Below are 16,813 nucleotides of genomic sequence, written 5' to 3'. Positions count from 1 at the left end.
AGCTTCGCATTTGTACAAGACAGACCAATAAACGTTTGGAGTCACTGACCCCCCTGCTTCCCCACGCACCCACCGACCCCCCGCCACTGACCAACGACCTCCCTGACTCGCCGCTATTTCAAGCAAACTAACGACACAGCGGTCACAAGGCAGCGTGGCCAAAATACCCCCCCCCAACACTCGTGTATTTTCTGATTGAGATTATATTACAGGTGCAGTAAGCAATGCAGAGAAGAGCCATAATGTATCTGCAGCGGTTTATGGTTTTGTTTACAATACCAATCATGATGAGTCAGTGATAAGCAGAGCCCTGCTGAGGAAAGAAAAAAAAAAGCTTTCCTGTCAGGGGGAGGGGAAAAAGTGAGAGTTTCAAGACTGAACAAATCCCTCTTCAATCGGCTACAAGAGCTGAAAGGCCTTGTAGCTAAGGTGGGGGAAAAAAGCAGCAGTATTTAGCAACCAGTCTTGAACTCTCTCACCCTGCTTCTCCTCACTAGATTTAGATGTAGATTTAGAGAGTGATCATCTGTCCTCTCTTTGTCTCTCTCGCGCACACAGGTCGTCTTCTACTGCCAAAATATACTTTAAAACACAATTTCACACAACTGATGAACATAATAATCCCTGCCGCACACACAGAAAAACACAAGTTGACCAGGAGGTCTGAACTATGGATGGAGAGTCTAATGGACAAGATTAAATGCTGGCCGTGTGTGTGTGTGTGTGTGTGTGTTAATAGGCAACCTTAAACCCTTAACCACACCCTTTGATAACGAACATGTGACACTTTGCTCCATTTTTGCAGAGTGTGGCAGTACAGAGTGGCTGCGCGACACTTAAGTTGAGTGGCTATAGTGCCAACATGTCACTGCCCGTTTTCTGCAGAGCGGCGCCGTTGCCTATCTCGTTTTTAAAGCTTGCTCGTCCACATCAAGTCACTGTACGAATGAGGAGGGAGCAAGAAAGGCAAGGCGCTGCCGTCTGTTGTACGCGTGGCGTAATAGTGTCTCAGAAACAACAGTTACATGGAGCTGTATGCAAAAAAAAAAAAAAACCTCGGAGATTCGGAAATGAAACCACAGCCAAGTGTGAAATACTGCAGTTCCTCTAGTGGCCACTCGAGGCTCGAAAGTTGAGTCAATCCATAGTCTCCTATGTGGAAATGGCCAACTGTACAGCAGAAATAGACACATTTGTAGCCTCCTCTAAGGGCAGTTTCCCCACCTTTATGCTCTACTGTAGTTTAGGGGTGTGGCTCCTTTGATTGACAGCTGGAGCTGCTCGGCATCAGCCCTGCTAATCTGAGTAACTGAACTGGACCTCTTCACTGTGTCTGTGCTGCTGGAGGCTTTGGGAGTATTTTCATGGAAATACCTGATTAGAAGATTCAAGATCCTTTATTTGTCACATGCATGGTTATACAGGTATATGACTGAATTATGACTGTCTGTGCTGTACAGACCATCCTAGAAGAAAATCCCAGGGGCCCACCCAATATTAAATCTTCACTTTAATCAAAATACAAGAGAAAGTGACACAGACTATAGGCTATAAATTGCTAGTGTGTCAAGTGTCAAGGCCAACGTATGACCCGCCTGCCACTTGGACACAAACTTCAATACAAGAGCAATAAGTTTAGGTCAGAGTAATAAGTAATATCACAAACTAACCACCTGTTATTATTGGTTTTAATTCACCTTTTATATAAATCATCATCCAATCATGCACATTAGTGCCAGAAACCTCTCTCAAACACATCTGAGGTATAAAAATCCAGATGCAATCCAGAAAAATCCAGATGTGTAAGAATGAATTCTTTAAGCGGTGACGTGTGCTGCTTTCACAAACAACCACCTAAAACCAGACACAAATAACGAAAGACCATTAGACCCAATTAAAACATAAAACGACTGTTACTAGGTCGACTTAGACGTCATGGTCCTGCTTCTGCAGCTCCGCGCAGCTTAAATGGCTTTTGAGTTTTACAAGATGCAAAGTGACAGCAGCAATAAAGGCAGGATGACAAGCTCGCATTATTACAACTGAGCAGCGTTCAACCAGGGCCAACCGAGTCCCCGGGTCACCGTTACCCTTTGGTGGTTTTGTGGTGATAAGAAGTTAGAGCGACCTTCACGACAGTGAGGAATCTTGGCAAGAGGCGGCCGAAGAGGTGGTGGAGGAGGAAGAGGAGGAAGGAGGTTGTGTTAAGTGTAAAGCAGGCGAGGACCCTTGAGAGAGCCTGAAACAAGAGCATGATGAATGTACAGCTCGCAGTTTTTAAATCAAGGATCAAAGCCGGGCCTCTCCGTCTGAGCAGCCAGCCTGTCTAGACTGAAACTCTCCCAAGCACATAAAGCAACATCTGCAGGATGCATTAATTACAGTAAAAGACTGTTCTGGACCGATCTCTGGGGTACCGGCACATCAAGTGGTCTAGACTGAGACGCTATTTAAGGATAGCTGGATTCAGAGACTCCCATATCATGAAATATCCACACTAAAGGTGATGCGTCAATCCTGAACTTCCATCTGCCTTTCATTTGTTTTAATTCGAGTCAATTTAATTTGCTGGTTTCCCATTCTACAGGTCACTCAGTTTGGATTTGCATTATAAGCTTTTAGCTCTCATCCTCCGTGACTGTAAATAAGATGTGGCAAACATAAAGAATGGGGGCCAGCACCTGCCCCCAGTGTTTTAAGTCATTAATTACTGTAACTTGACTGCAATAGGATTTTTAGGACCAATAAATTGTTATAAAAATTAGATATGTTGGAAAATACCTTTATTCTTGCAGGTAAACGCAGTTTAAAAAAAATCTTTTTAATTGTCACAGCAAGTTGTGGATTAGTCATCTCCACTCAGCCTGGATCAGCAGGTTATTATGAATAGAAGAGTTGCAGATTGCCCTCTGGTTGCAACGTCAACACTCAACTTTCTCCTACATCTTCTTCACTTTTAAAATTTTCATTCATTGACCATAACATAACAATTGCCAATACCGATTTATCCAGAAATAGCTAATATTGAGAGATACATTTAATAACATTTAGGAAAATATAGAGGTGCTAGGTCCTGTTCATATGCTAAAAATAAGGTGATTTTAGCCTGTTTCCAGGTGGCTGCTATGCAACATAAAAACATCATAATTTCTTGTATAATTCAACTGTTTTGGACATAAATGAGACATTTTTTGTCAAGAAGTTAAGGTGTAAGAAAAGTGCTGAATTTACCTGAACGATAAAAGCAGTTGCTTTTATCATTTATCATTCGTGCTAGCTGGTTGCTAAGCAACCTGATGACATCCAAATATCTGATATAGATAAGAACTTTCGGCATCAACTCCTGATTGTGCAGAAGTTTTATTTTGTGCATTATAGTAAGGTTCTTGTATATTAAGCTAGCAGCATACGAAGTAATCAAACAGACTTTTCTGTGGCCAAATAAAGGTCTACTGGGGAAATATGTTATGCTGAGATTTTTGAATCATAAAGACTTTATTGTTTAGTTACAAAAACTCATGTGTAGCATTTCTGTTTTTTCACTGCAAGCTATGAATTGTAATGTACAAGTAAGGGTGGGCACTTAAACAAAACGCTCCACTACATTTACTTCAAGCTTAAATAAATGTGCAAAAACTACAACAGATCACTGAAAATGCAGCTGTTTTTTAAAGAAACCTCAGACTGTTCTTCAACGGTTTTCCGAAAAGTTTCCTCTACAAATTATAACTGTTGTCTGGCAAATTTTGTGGTGAGTGAGGAAAATCAACACTCACAGTTTCAGCATATTTAAAATAAATAAATAAATAAGTAGTGGTGCTAGATCACTTTTCACAAAGTACTTCTTTCCTCTTAAAAGATTGTGGGGTTTAGGGTATTATGGTTTCAATGGATTGGCCCATTTGACCTCAAACTGGGCTGCATTTTTGTCGCTGACAGGATGAAAGCCTGCAGCAGTTGCTGAACATGCGACCTTTCAGTTACCCGGCGGCCTCTTCTCCCCACCTGTCTCCTACGATACATCAGGTAGGGTATAAAATGGTAGATATTTGCAAGAAATGATATGGAGGTTGTCTCAGTCTCTTTCTACAAACACTAGAAGAACTGTTTTCAGTATTGAGTATTTACTACTCCAGGGTGAGAACAGTACATTAGAGGAAATCATTTGCATACTACTTTAAACACTGACTGCACAGCTCTGTGTGGCAATACTCAGTCCGACAACAGAGGGAGCAGGTTGGAACAAATTCCTGCAGCAGGAGAAAGAAAATCCCCTTGATAGTAATCATGCTGTTTTGATGATATTTAATTGGAGTCAAAGTTTAGACAGTCATTCATGTGGTGAGTCGGTTTTAGGGAGGCTTTTGAAATCTCTTAAAACGTCCTTGTAAGATTTCAAACTAGTTATTTTTCTTGTGGCGTTCGCTGCTCACAAATATAATCAAGTTTGATGTTGATTTAAGTTCATTGGAGTTTAATGACCGTGCAGACTTTGCCAACATATAAATAACCAGAGAACAAGTGAACTTTGCAAAGATAATCTGCACTGTTTTTTTTTTCTTTCACTTGTTATTTACTTTATTTAATGTCGGCCTCATGATAATAACAGCGATAACTTTCACTGATCGGAGTTTAAGAGAAATCATAAAGTGGAGGCATTATGTTTTTCCTTATTCCACAACCACGACTTGATTTTAGGAATTTTTTTAACCTTATTGAACAAGTCTGCTTTATCATATTTATTCTTAAAGGTAACATAACATAATTCAACATAATTTAACTTGTTAAAAGTTGGGTTTTAATTTAGTTTTTGCCAACATAAAAGAATTTCCCAACTTTGACCATAAATAAAGAATTTATCTTAGCTCAGTGAACAATAGTGAATAATCTCCAGGGTTAACAGGCAGGAAATCCTGGTTGATGTTTCACCGGGAGCTCTGCTTCTTGCCCCCCCCCTCTTCCATTGACTAGTTACGATAAAACATGCCCTTTCACAACAGTGACCCTGCTCAATGAGAAATGACCACTTACTGACTGACTCACTCTCACTTTTGAAATAAAGTCTATCAACTCCTCACAAAAATGTCATCCTTTCAATGTGGGCCTCTCATGTACACTAAAACCAAAGTAATACTCAGGTTATACATGTTGTTAACACTGTTGGTTCAGTGTGTGAGCAGCTGCCATTTGACAGTTTAACATTTTTAACATATTATTTTAACCATATGTGGTGATGAACACGACTGACTCATTGCAATTTCCTCACTGACAATGCATGCTTAAGTAAGTTTCACTCCGTCCACTTCAGAAATGCAATTACCAGACTGCATACGCCACCCACAATCCAGTGTGTACAGAAGCATGAAACACCTGGATACAGGCTAAATTTAACCAACTGGTCGAGGGTCATAATTTCCCCAGCCGTGTTTGGCAACATGCTGTCTTGGGTCAACATTTTACCTCGGTGAACACGAGCTAGTGCAGCGTTTTTTTTTTTGTTAAAGCACAGAATGATACACGGCCTTGTAAGGAGGTTGTCCGGTTAGTTGGGCCCAATGGGAAATAGAGGCTACATCTGGCCTTAACAAATACACCTGTGCTTTCGAAGCCTAATGCATAATGCAAGAGAACATATTAGAAATAGATAGGAAGAGGGAAAAAATGGGACAGAGCTGATGGCTGGCCTCAGACCACTCGGGGAAGCAGCCAAAGCACTGCAGTGCAAAGATACAGGGGGGTTTAGTCACATGCAAGAGGTTTAAATCAAATGGAAAATTAAGTTTTTCATTAAATTAGTTTGTAGCTTTGTTAAGCTTTCAGCACAACACAGGAGCGTCTTCAGTCAAACCACAATGAAAGCTACACTATCATTCTCACTTTCCACTCTTTGGCTTAACTATTGATTCAGTGCACTTCACTGATTTTTAACCGGTTACAGAGTAAATAATCAGCTCAGTGAGCACGAGTAAACATTTCATGGTTTCAGTCTGCTACTGGGACCGTTAGTCTTTACTTTCCATGATTGGATTTTTACCCCCTCCTACCTAAAGTGTTTTTTTGGAGTCTTCAGTTTAACATTTAACACTTCACACGACATCTAATGATTAACTGTGCCTGGAAAGGAACGCCAAATGAGTTGAATTGTGTTTAACTGAGTGAATTATAAAGGTCTAAAGGTTTAAAGGCCTCACAGAGAGCATCACTGTGATGATAAAACAAGCTATGGTCATGATTTTGGGATATTCAAATAGTCATTAAGTTGTTAAAAAGAAACATCCAACAGATCAGGCAGCTATTTTCCACTGTTTTTTTATCTCAGCCTGGCAGCCACCTGGTTGGCAGCAAGGATTAAACAGCAAAAGAGGGATCAACTGACATGGCTTTTTCAAGGCCAGTTCCTACTATTAGTAATCAAGTAGACCAATAAGTCTCTATATGTTTAGATCAAATCATATAAACTTGGTATGAAGTTTCAAAATAAAATAAAACTTTGCTACAATTCAATCCTAATGATTTATAGGTCTGAAATTGCACAGTACAATGGAAAAGTCCCAGTTTGTGCATTTTTTTAAATTAATATATTTATTGGAGCTTATTAAAACAATGAATAAATACAGATACTGATACCTAGTAAGAGACGATGCCGGGGCTACCAACTACCAACCAGACATCAAGATGTCAGCGTAGTGAGGTTAGATACTATTACCTTCATAAAGTCTGAGAGAGCAACAAAAAAATAAATCTGCCAGGTAAATCTCGAATGCTTATGATTTCTCATTCATTATTATATAATTATTATTACTTGCAGAGCTGAGGAAAGGGCGTCTATCTTTTCGAATCCTTCACAGCAAGGACATATGTTTGGGTCAACTAAAAAGAAATAAAACAAACAAATGCTATTTAGAGTGTAACTGCAAATCTGGTGGCAGAACCACCTGACCTGTTCAAGTGCAACTGGTGAATGTTAGTCAGCTCCAGCTTAATGGTAGCAGGACACAGAGACCCCGGACTGGTCATCAACTGAGATTTAAGTTGATGTGCAGCAGAGCTGAAACTGAATCATCGGCTCTGTTGTGCTGCTGCTGAGGATTTTTAAAAAAGAAAAGAGAAAAGAAACAGGAAATAAAAAAAAACAACAACAACCCAGAGCTGCTTCATCCTCGCCATACTGATGTAACCTTACACTGGTGTGCAAGAGGATCAATGTCTGTGTGAAACTGCTGCAGTGTACAAAACAGGGGGCCAAATGTACAGGCAGTGCACGGGACACGACTTGTCCGTCTCTTGGCCTCTGTGGTGGAGAAATCTAAACACCCATTTGCTCCAAATTACTGAAGAAACATGGCTGTAATAACAGGGTTTGACCTCTGCAGCTCTAGACTGATTCGCTGAGTTACAGTCACATCAGGTCTGACAAATAGAGAGGAAAAGGGAAGCTTCTTGTTGCTTCAGCTTCGGCAGAAATAAAGGGACATTCACAGGGTAGGGTAGGTTTTACTGTTAGTATGCATAATTGATTGCATTAGGAAGGCCACACCACAATCGTTTGATCATTTGATTCATGTGTTTGTACTTTCCCGGAACATCACCACCCCCCCCCCCAAAAAAACCCAAACAATTAAAAATTTAAAAAAAAAATCAAATCCCCACCTTTGAACTTAAAGAGTTCAGAGTAAGCCTCACCGGATCTGGATGTGCTGTTGCAGCACTGTAAATATTTACAAGCCTGCAGTTCAAGCTCACATGCGATCTGAGGCAGAGGTCACCTGAAGACCATCAGATGACCAAAGGTTCAAGGTTCATCTGATAATGCTGCTGTTGGTGGTGCCGCGTTACCAGAATGTGCCCTTTAAGTTCAACAAAAAGAAGTCCCATCAACTCTTTTCAGGCAACTCTGGCAGTGAAACACTTAGCAGCTGCTGAGGTCCCTTACAAAATAAAAGCATCAAAGCATTAAATATAAAAATCCCCCAAAAAACCCTGTTTTAGTCATGCCTCAGTTCTTCTTTACAGCAGCATTTTTACATACAGCTCAGTGTTTATTGTCAGTGGGTTGGACCAGTAAAACTATTGCATAACAACATATAGCATAGTTGCATGTTGTTCTCCTTCCTTTCAAGTGTAAAGAAGTTTAAACACACATTTAATCCCTGAGAAGTCTTTTGGCAAATAAGTGAAATTTCACCATTACATCTCAGGTTTTTCTACACAGGGCAGAAAAGCTGATGTAGTAAATCAAAGAAACCTGACAGCAGCTTAAACTTTAATAAATAAATGTGTAAAAAAAAAAAAAAAGAAAGAAAGAAAGAAAGAAAGAAAAAGCATCTACTAGAGCAGGGCGATATGACCAAAAATATTTATCATGATATACATTTGAAAATTTGTGATAACGATATAACTGACGATATAATTGACACGAGACAAAATACTTTACAACTCCACAACTTTATTAGTACAAAAACCCCATCAATGTATTTTCACTTAAACAAGCAGCTGTTTGTTATGTGCATTAAAGTTATATAAAAATGTAACAGTGCAAATGCAAACTCCTTGCTGACAGTTTAACCAAAAGGCATTTCCAGTGGAAATTGGCCGACATAGCCTCAGCATAACCATGTATAATATCCACAAAACTTAAAAAGAGGTTATACACACACAATATGGTAATATTATGTTGAAGCACAGTACGTATCACTCCGCGAGGCTCCGCCTACGATATAGCTGTAATGCTCCGACAATCCATCAAGCGGTGCGGCTTCGTAGCTTAGCAAAGTCGTACTGAAACATTTGACAGATTTTCGAGCGAGTGTACGACATAAAATCGTTTCGAGGTCAGTAAACACAACCAGAATTCATACATAAGGCACACGGGATTATAAGGGGCACTGTTGATTTTCAGAAAAAAAAAGGATTGATTTTAAGTGTGCCGTATTTTCCAAACAACACTGTAATAACGGCGGCCTGCTAGCATGCTCTACCAAAAATAGTGCTTTGTTGTTTATCTGACGGACGAAAGCTAAACCAGTTCCACACCACTGAAGCTGCAGCATTTTTACAAACCAGTTCTGGTTCATCCGTTTCATTTAACGATTCGCTTTCGCTCTTCTCATTCTGCGTCGCCGCCATGTGCGTATGTAAACATATGCACTGCGCATGCGCGTTTTACCCCTATTCTATCATGATATGTCATTGTCCTATCGTTGCCCAAAATTACACCGGTATTACCGTGAACGGTATGATATAGCCCAGCCCTAGCATCTGCAGCTCATTACCTGGACTCAGTCCTTCAAGAATAAGATATCCACAGATAAAGTCTCGTTCTTACTGTGACATTGCAGTAAAACCACAAATTTCTATAGTATTTAACTAAGAGATTAAAAAAAAAATCAATCTGTCATTTAACAGTTTATCTTTTATCTGCTTAATCTGGGGTAGCATGCCACATCTTTGTTAGTTAGAAGGCTGTTATACTGAAATAAATTTGGAGGGCAAAATGTATGCCCTTCTCTATTTCTTTGCAGCTTTCACATTTTCCAAAACTGGTTTTCCCATTTGCTGTTCTCTTACATTTCTACTGGGGCTGTGCAATTCATCGATTTCAACACAATTCTGGCTTTCAACGATTATTAAAAAAAAACTGTCTGATCGAGATAAAAACAATTATTTGGCCACATTCTGTTTTGCATTAAAGCTCGTTCTGCCTTTCAGCACATCGCTTTTGCCAATTTTGCTTTTGTCAAGTTCACATTAATTTCTTTTCTTTTAAATTCTAATTAAAGTTTGAGTTTAAATAAAAAAGGCAACTTTTTTTTTTTTTAAGTTTAATGATTGTCCTATTTTTCCAATGTCTCTGGAAAAACCCCCACTGTTAAATAATGACAATCTTACCACTGATTGGGATTTTTTACCACAATCAAGAAGCTTTTCTTTAAAATGTAATTAAACAAAATGTCATTTTATATTACAGATGCTTGATATCAAACTTTTGCTTTCACTAAAAGTCCAGGTTTACTCCCACTCAGACTGTGGTTGGGTTGAGGTTTAATAAATCTATTTTTTTTAACAACACCCAAGTGGAACTTTCTTCCGGCTGCTCTCTAATTCACACAGCATACGTGATTCAGCACCGATTTTTACAGACTCACTAGGATTTGTGACTCCACCTGGTTTTGAACAAAGAATCTTCTGCGTGTGAGGCCAGTGTATTAACCACTGCATCATGGAGCTAAACAATGGGGATTTTGACTGTTTGCCATAACCAAGCAGCTACAGTTTGGACCTCTACTTATCAAACATGCCTCGGCTGAGTCCAGAAATTATATTTCCCAAAACTGCAACATCAAAACCATCCCTTGTCGTCAGACGTTGATTTGGGTTTTTAAATGGCCCGCAGGCAGAACGGGATGTCCACACTTGAAGTCCTGAAATAATGGTGGCTGTCTTCAGAGGCTATGTGAGCAGACTAGTTGATTGTTTCCCCTACTGCCAAATAAGTTTCTGATAAATATTTAAGCTGCTTCTCTCAGTTTCATCCCACAGTGAATTGAAGCTGGTTAATGGTGCATATTGAACATCACTGAAAAGCTACAGAGACCTCTCTCTGTTCATTTCTTTTGGCATGTTCATCAAATAAAAGCCACTCTAGGCCAAGTGCCCTGCCTTTATCAGAGGTTTTTCTTGAGCTGTGCCAATTCAACTCCGATTTCACTGAGGATTATTATTCCACCTAGTTCATTTCCCCACTTCAGACAGTAATAAGTGAGTGGAATAATCACCTGCAGCACCTGGCTTATAACTCCAACCAACCCCGACTATTACCATATTTGAGAAACCTTTTAATTTCTACCCAAAAGACACCCCAGGGGGTGGGGGGGGGGGATTTCTGTGAAAGTACAATTCTGCTGCAACGAGGGTTTATTTTACACTTCTCTTAGGTGTTAATTGGGGCAGCTTTCACACAGGTACACTGAGTATTTGGTAAGCCGGCAGCAACTGTAGAGAAAACCGGTTCGGTGGAGCTGCACAAACACGCACAAACAGTAAAGTTAGAACATTTTCTGTTTATCCTGTAAGCCAACAGGAAAAGAAATTCTGCCTCTGGGCCTAATTTTTGTTTTCTTTTGTCAGCTCCAGTTACATCAGGCTCACACCACAATCAAACCACATCGAGTGACACAACTGCATATGGAAGTTAAACTCACTGCAGTGCTATTTTGTTAGCAACACCAAAACCTCAACTACTATGACACTTGTGTCAATTTCCCCACAAGTATTTACACTTCACATGGTCATAGAAGTGTCACAGGGTTTATATGAGGCTATATTAGCTCATTTTGGGAGGTGGAAGTGGTTCAATGAAGACTTACAGTGCAGTTTATAGCTTTAGAAAGAGTGGTTTCTACTCAATATTTTGCTTTTACAAGTCAAAAATCATTGCACACCACAGGGTAGATCATGATTTTAGTTCTTTTTAGATCCGACAGGAGCATTTGAGACTGGATTGTGCTAAACCATAAGTGTTTGCTTGTATGATTTTCCTCTATTCTTTTAGAATAAACCGATTCTGGTCAAACTAACTCATCGTCTACAGCTCACATTACCTGTGGTAAACCACAAGGTTCAATTTTAGGTACCATCTCATTTTCTATTTATATGCTTCCTCCAGGCCAAGTTATACAAAGTTATAAAATCTTGTTCACTCTAGATTTACTTGATCACTTGGTTACTTCAGGGGTTGCAAACATTTACTATCAAAATAGTCATTTTTGAAGGTTTATAATGATAGTGACAGTCTATTAAGCATAAATTAGATACTTTACTACCTTTGACCACATCCATCCTACTTATGTTTACACAAATTACTCAAATTAAAAACAGTGTCCTTCTATAATAACTATGACAGACAGCAGCGCTAAAAAATTTTTTTTAACATACTAAAAGTTGTTTTGTTTGTTTTTGTTTGTTTTTTTAAAATAAAGTCCATGTCAGAGTAATGATATGAAGCCAGAAGCCAACAGCATTGGGAGTAAAAGCAAACAGACCTGTTCATGCTTTTTAAATATTTGAATCCCCAGCTAGAGGGGTTTAGGACTAGATATTTATGTGTATATTTCCACCAGTATTGAGGTTTAATTGCTTGCAAAATTAAGAGGAGAAGGTGTCCAGGCAAAAGATAAATGTTGGAGATGGATCAAAACAATCGTAGAGCTGGAGTTTTGTGACCCCTCTTAGCATTTGAATTGAGCATTATCTGTGGCATACCACAAGGTTCGATTTTGGGTCCTGTTATATTTCCTATTTATATGCTGTCCCTAGAACAAATAGATTTTAAATAGATACCATAAATCCCTAAAACACACACTTCTCTTTAATTAAATGCATCAAATAAATAAATTAAATCATACATCATGCTCTTCCCTGATCTAAAAATCACACAAACCACTCTGAAGGTGTCCTAGGACCCTAAAGCCAGCAGTCAGAAACGTACTCAGCTCTAACCTTTGAACTAGAAAAGTTACCCTTTCCTGCTTCTTCCAAATAACATCTACTATTAAAATTAAACAAAATATTAGCTGGAAAAAGGTTCATTCTTGTGCTTTGTCCAGGCTAAATTACTGCAAATGAAACACCACTCTCTCACCTCCAAACAGTTCAAAACGCAGCAGCGAAGCTTCTTACTGGTACAGACGGAATCATATCATCCCAATCCTCTGACTCCCAGTACATTTTAGATTTTCCTACTCATGCTTAAAGCCAAGTAGCAGAAATTCTGACCCCTTATATAACCTACTTCACATTGTTAGAAAGAGCCCCACCTGAGGAAGTGGAGGTGCTTCTCCCATCAGGAGCCCTTGGCTTACTAAAACCTGCCTGAGCAGATAAGGCTCGTAAAATCTGTGACTTCCTATAAAAACACATTTTTGTAACCTTACTTTTAGTCATGTGATTTTTCCGTCTTTTACCCTTTAATCATCTATTACGTTATATAATTGCTTGCCTGTCTCCTCTTTTATTTTTGTTGCAAACTATATTATTCTAATTCTATTTTTTAAACCAAATTCAATGGATTTTGTACTATCAAACCAAACCCAAAGAGTAGATTTAAAATGACACACTTCAAGGTGATCAACTTCTCTTCCTAAAGAACAATTGCTCTCAGAATACTCCGGCAAGTAAAAAAGTAAAGTGTGAAGCATTTCTCCCAGTCGCCCACATAAACAGCATGCCCTGCACTCCCGAGATGACCTCTCTTTCCTTTATCATCACTACACTGACATTCATTAAACATCCACCCCGGGGAAATAACTACATATAATGGTCGTCTACCAACACAGAGTGCTGAAAATGTCTTTTAGCATGTAGATGTAGAAAGAATGCATCCAGTTTGGCCAACGCGATTAAACATCAAATCCCCCCCCCCCCTTAAAAAAATCGTGACTGATTACCTTTTATTTGCACTCCATCAACCCAAATCCCTGGCTGCTCCCTCATTAACTTCATAAAAACTCCAATTTGTACCCTTGTGTCCCACAAGAAGCCACTCAAGGGCCCTCTGACCCCCCCTCAATCTTGGGGCTCACCTGCAGTTTGCATGCACGCCAATGATGGCCTAAAAGAGGTTACACTCCTTACACATAACAGTAAGCTATGCACTGCACGGCTGACCGTACGCAACATACATAGCCCCCCACCTCCACACCCACCTGAAGAGCAGGAGATGAGGAAAACGGCGAAGGCCAATTTGGTGGCGTCTCCCATTTTCCATCCGAATCGGATCCTCTTGACTAGAAAGAGAATTTTACAAAAGCACAAAAAGCTCCAGAAAAAATTTCAAAAAAATCTCAAAACGATTGAGTCAAATTAAATGTCTTGTTGTCTCTGGAAATATTGCATCTTTTTTAGAAAAAGTCAAGATCGAGTCTACATCCAAAACATCCCAGGTAATGCAAGCCTCACTAGTCCAAAAAAAGAAGACGGGAGGATGATGAAGAAGAGGAGGAGGAGGAGGGGATGGTCGCTGGTATTTCCAGGTTTATACACAAGCAATGCAGGGTGAACTGATGGCACTGGAGCCGGGGTTATCGTGTACTTGCCAGGTCTGCAGCAGCAGCATTGTTCACCTGTGCCCGGTGGTGCTATTTTTCAGATAAACGGTGCACAGACCCGAGCCACAGCCGGGCAGGGCTAACATCCATCGGACTGCAAATCAAACGCACTCCGCTCTCCAATCAAACTTCTCCTCGGTGAGCTCCGTCGCATAGCTCTCAAAATGTCCAAACTGCGTCGAAAGGGAGCATTTCCACTCTCCCGCTATTTGCAAAAAAGAATTAAAAAGCTTTATCTTAGGTGTTATATTCCGTGCAGAGGTTTTAGGCTTCGTCCGGCGGGGCTGCCCGGCCACAACCACGGCTCCGTCCGCTCCAGCAGGGAAACAACCGATTACCAGACTGCCTTTCCCCCCTCCCGCTGCGACAGCCCTCTCCAAAGTGGGCCAAACAACCGTTCCCGGTCCAAAAGATTCGAACGAACAAGCGGAAAGACTATCATATGATAGCACTAGCCGCTGAAGCTGCCGTTAATCCACGTAGCTGTAGAGTTTAGGACGAGCTGATTTTCCCAAGTCCGTCTCCTCCTCGCCTCCTCTGCTCGGGACGATTTCAAGATGGCGTCACTGGCACCCTGTTAGGCTTACCCAGCTCATACAACGAGCTTCCAGTGAGGGTTTTCAAAATAAAAACCACAGCGTTTACGCTTGTAAACGAACTAAAACGGTTGTATAGAGAAATTTTAGTTTACTGAAATAAAAAATAAAACTACGCAACCGAAGGAGAAAACCTATCCTTTTTTAGATAGATGTTTAGATGTTTTTAAAGGAATTTTATAAATTCTGTAAAAAGAGGCTTTGGTACGAACATTTATTTAAATCCTGAGTACTAAGTGACTGTTTCCATTATTATTTATAAAATCTAAAAAAAAAAATATCCTAAATTAACAGAGTTCTCAAAATGTTTCAAAATGATTTGACTTAAGATGTATTTTTGTGTTTCAATACAGTTTGAACTCTCTTAGGCAGCTTTCTTGTCATTTCTTGAAGTAGTTTTCGGGAATAGTTTTCCAGGCTTTATGAAAACCATTCAAAGCTCTTCTTTGGATGTTGGCTTTGTTCTGTTTTCTGTCAAGGAGCTAAGTTTGCCTGCTCCCTTATTCACAAGGAGTTGCCACGGAGGGTAGCTCCACGTCTTTGAGTTGGCAGATTTTGACTCTGGATTTGTGAGATTACTGTCTCTTCCCTCAAATGAACCAGGGATATTTAGCATGTTTGACGAATTTGTAAACCACTACACTATGGATGATCCCACATTGCTTCAATAATGTTGAGGTCCAGACTTCATTATTATTAATGGACTTTGTATAAATAAGAAAAAAAAATTATCACCACCACCACCACATAGAATCACATAAACAAACGTAGTTTAGTATTTTGAATGTTTTTGACATTTTTGGTGGGAGGGTTACCCTAATTCTGAAAGAACTGCTAGCCAACTTCCGGTGCCAATCTGGCTAACTTTATCCAGCTTGATGATCTGCTTTATGAGCTAGGGATTGTTTTTGTCCGGGAAGGCTGTTAGCTTTGCTTTCCAGTGCGTGCCGTATAATGAAAAGATGGGCGGTCACATATCTTTAAACATCCTTTCAAAGTAAGAAATGCCCAATTTGTTACACATTTTTAAGTCTTTACAATAACTTGCATTCATTTTAATTTGTGCATGCTATATTGCATATCATTAGTCAGCGTGTACTTATTTTATACACCTTATGTTAAAAGAAAAACAATTTATAATACAGCCATCTACAGTGGTGTTGTTGAGGTTTAAACTACATAAAAATGTCCTTTTTCTAATCAACAGTATGCTCATTATACAGCTCAGCACTCATATAGGTCAACACATGCCACACATAGGCTACATATAGCCTCACTTTGCAGTATGTGCTACTATACCTACATATATCAGGTTTCAGCATGGGTTGGGTGTTCAGTAATAAATGCTGAGAATACCATGAAGTACAGATATAGGCTTGGCCCATCCCCAGATCTGTGTGACACTAATCTCTCTAATAGCCTGGAGCAGATCTCCAACCATAAGCGCTGCTAAACGATTAGGAGGTCAAAGGTCTCGGGGGATTTCTCTGCCAAGCTGGAAGCTGAGTCACCTGTACTATATTGGAGTGTTGGCTTTCATCTTCAGCAAAACACGGGGTCCTGTACATAGCTTAATGGCTGGGGCTCAAGGCACTGACAAAGGCCTGGGTGAGGAGTTCAGTTCTTGTCAATGTTATTCCCCTAGCAGCGTTTTCAAACTTTCATCACAAATGAAATCTCTCTGGAAAGAGCGAAAGCAGCCCCAGCAGGATGCTCATCATTTCAGAGATATTAGAAGCATGAATCAAAAGGCTTGTTTCTGAGTATGTGTGAGCACGCTGTGAGCATAGCTGTGGTCACCAAGTCACCACATAATCAGATTACACCTTCATTGTCACACTCCTTTCTTGCGTCACGTATAATTAACTAATTCACTTACAGAAGTTTAGGATGAGCCGCTGCAACAATAGCTTCATGATCAGCCTATACCACACCTACAGGATTCATTCATCCATGGGTTGTGTTGTTGCTAATTGATGAGGCATTTTGAAGCAAATTCTTTAGCATGTGCTGTAAGCTGATAACTGAGAGCCCTGTTCTAAATCACCAATATTGTGAAATAAATCACCCCGAGATGAATAAGTGGTAAGAAAATAGATCAGGAGCTAATAG

At 39.9% G+C, this 16,813-nt stretch overlaps 1 protein-coding gene across 2 annotated transcripts in view; it reads right to left on the bottom strand.

Annotated features, from left to right (window-relative positions):
• The window catches only part of LOC146491686 (activin receptor type-2A), a 76,922-nt gene extending 62,238 nt beyond the window's left edge, over positions 1–14,684 (bottom strand). The window contains exon 1 of one of the 2 annotated variants that reach the window (XM_085150508.1): positions 13,704–14,684. In XM_085150508.1, coding sequence (XP_085006634.1) covers positions 13,704–13,758 — 55 coding nt within the window. In that variant the 5' untranslated portion in view covers positions 13,759–14,684. The remainder of the gene's footprint in view (positions 1–13,703) is intronic. The other variant, XM_085150509.1, reaches the window with a different exon arrangement.
• Between the last annotated feature and the right edge of the window lie 2,129 nt (positions 14,685–16,813).

The sequence above is a fragment of the Neolamprologus multifasciatus genome, chromosome 23, assembly GCF_963576455.1.
Source record: "Neolamprologus multifasciatus chromosome 23, fNeoMul1.2, whole genome shotgun sequence".
Classification (NCBI taxonomy): Eukaryota; Metazoa; Chordata; class Actinopteri; order Cichliformes; family Cichlidae; genus Neolamprologus; species Neolamprologus multifasciatus.
Note: the sequence above shows the minus strand (reverse complement) of the source record. Positions and strands in the feature narration are given on the sequence as shown.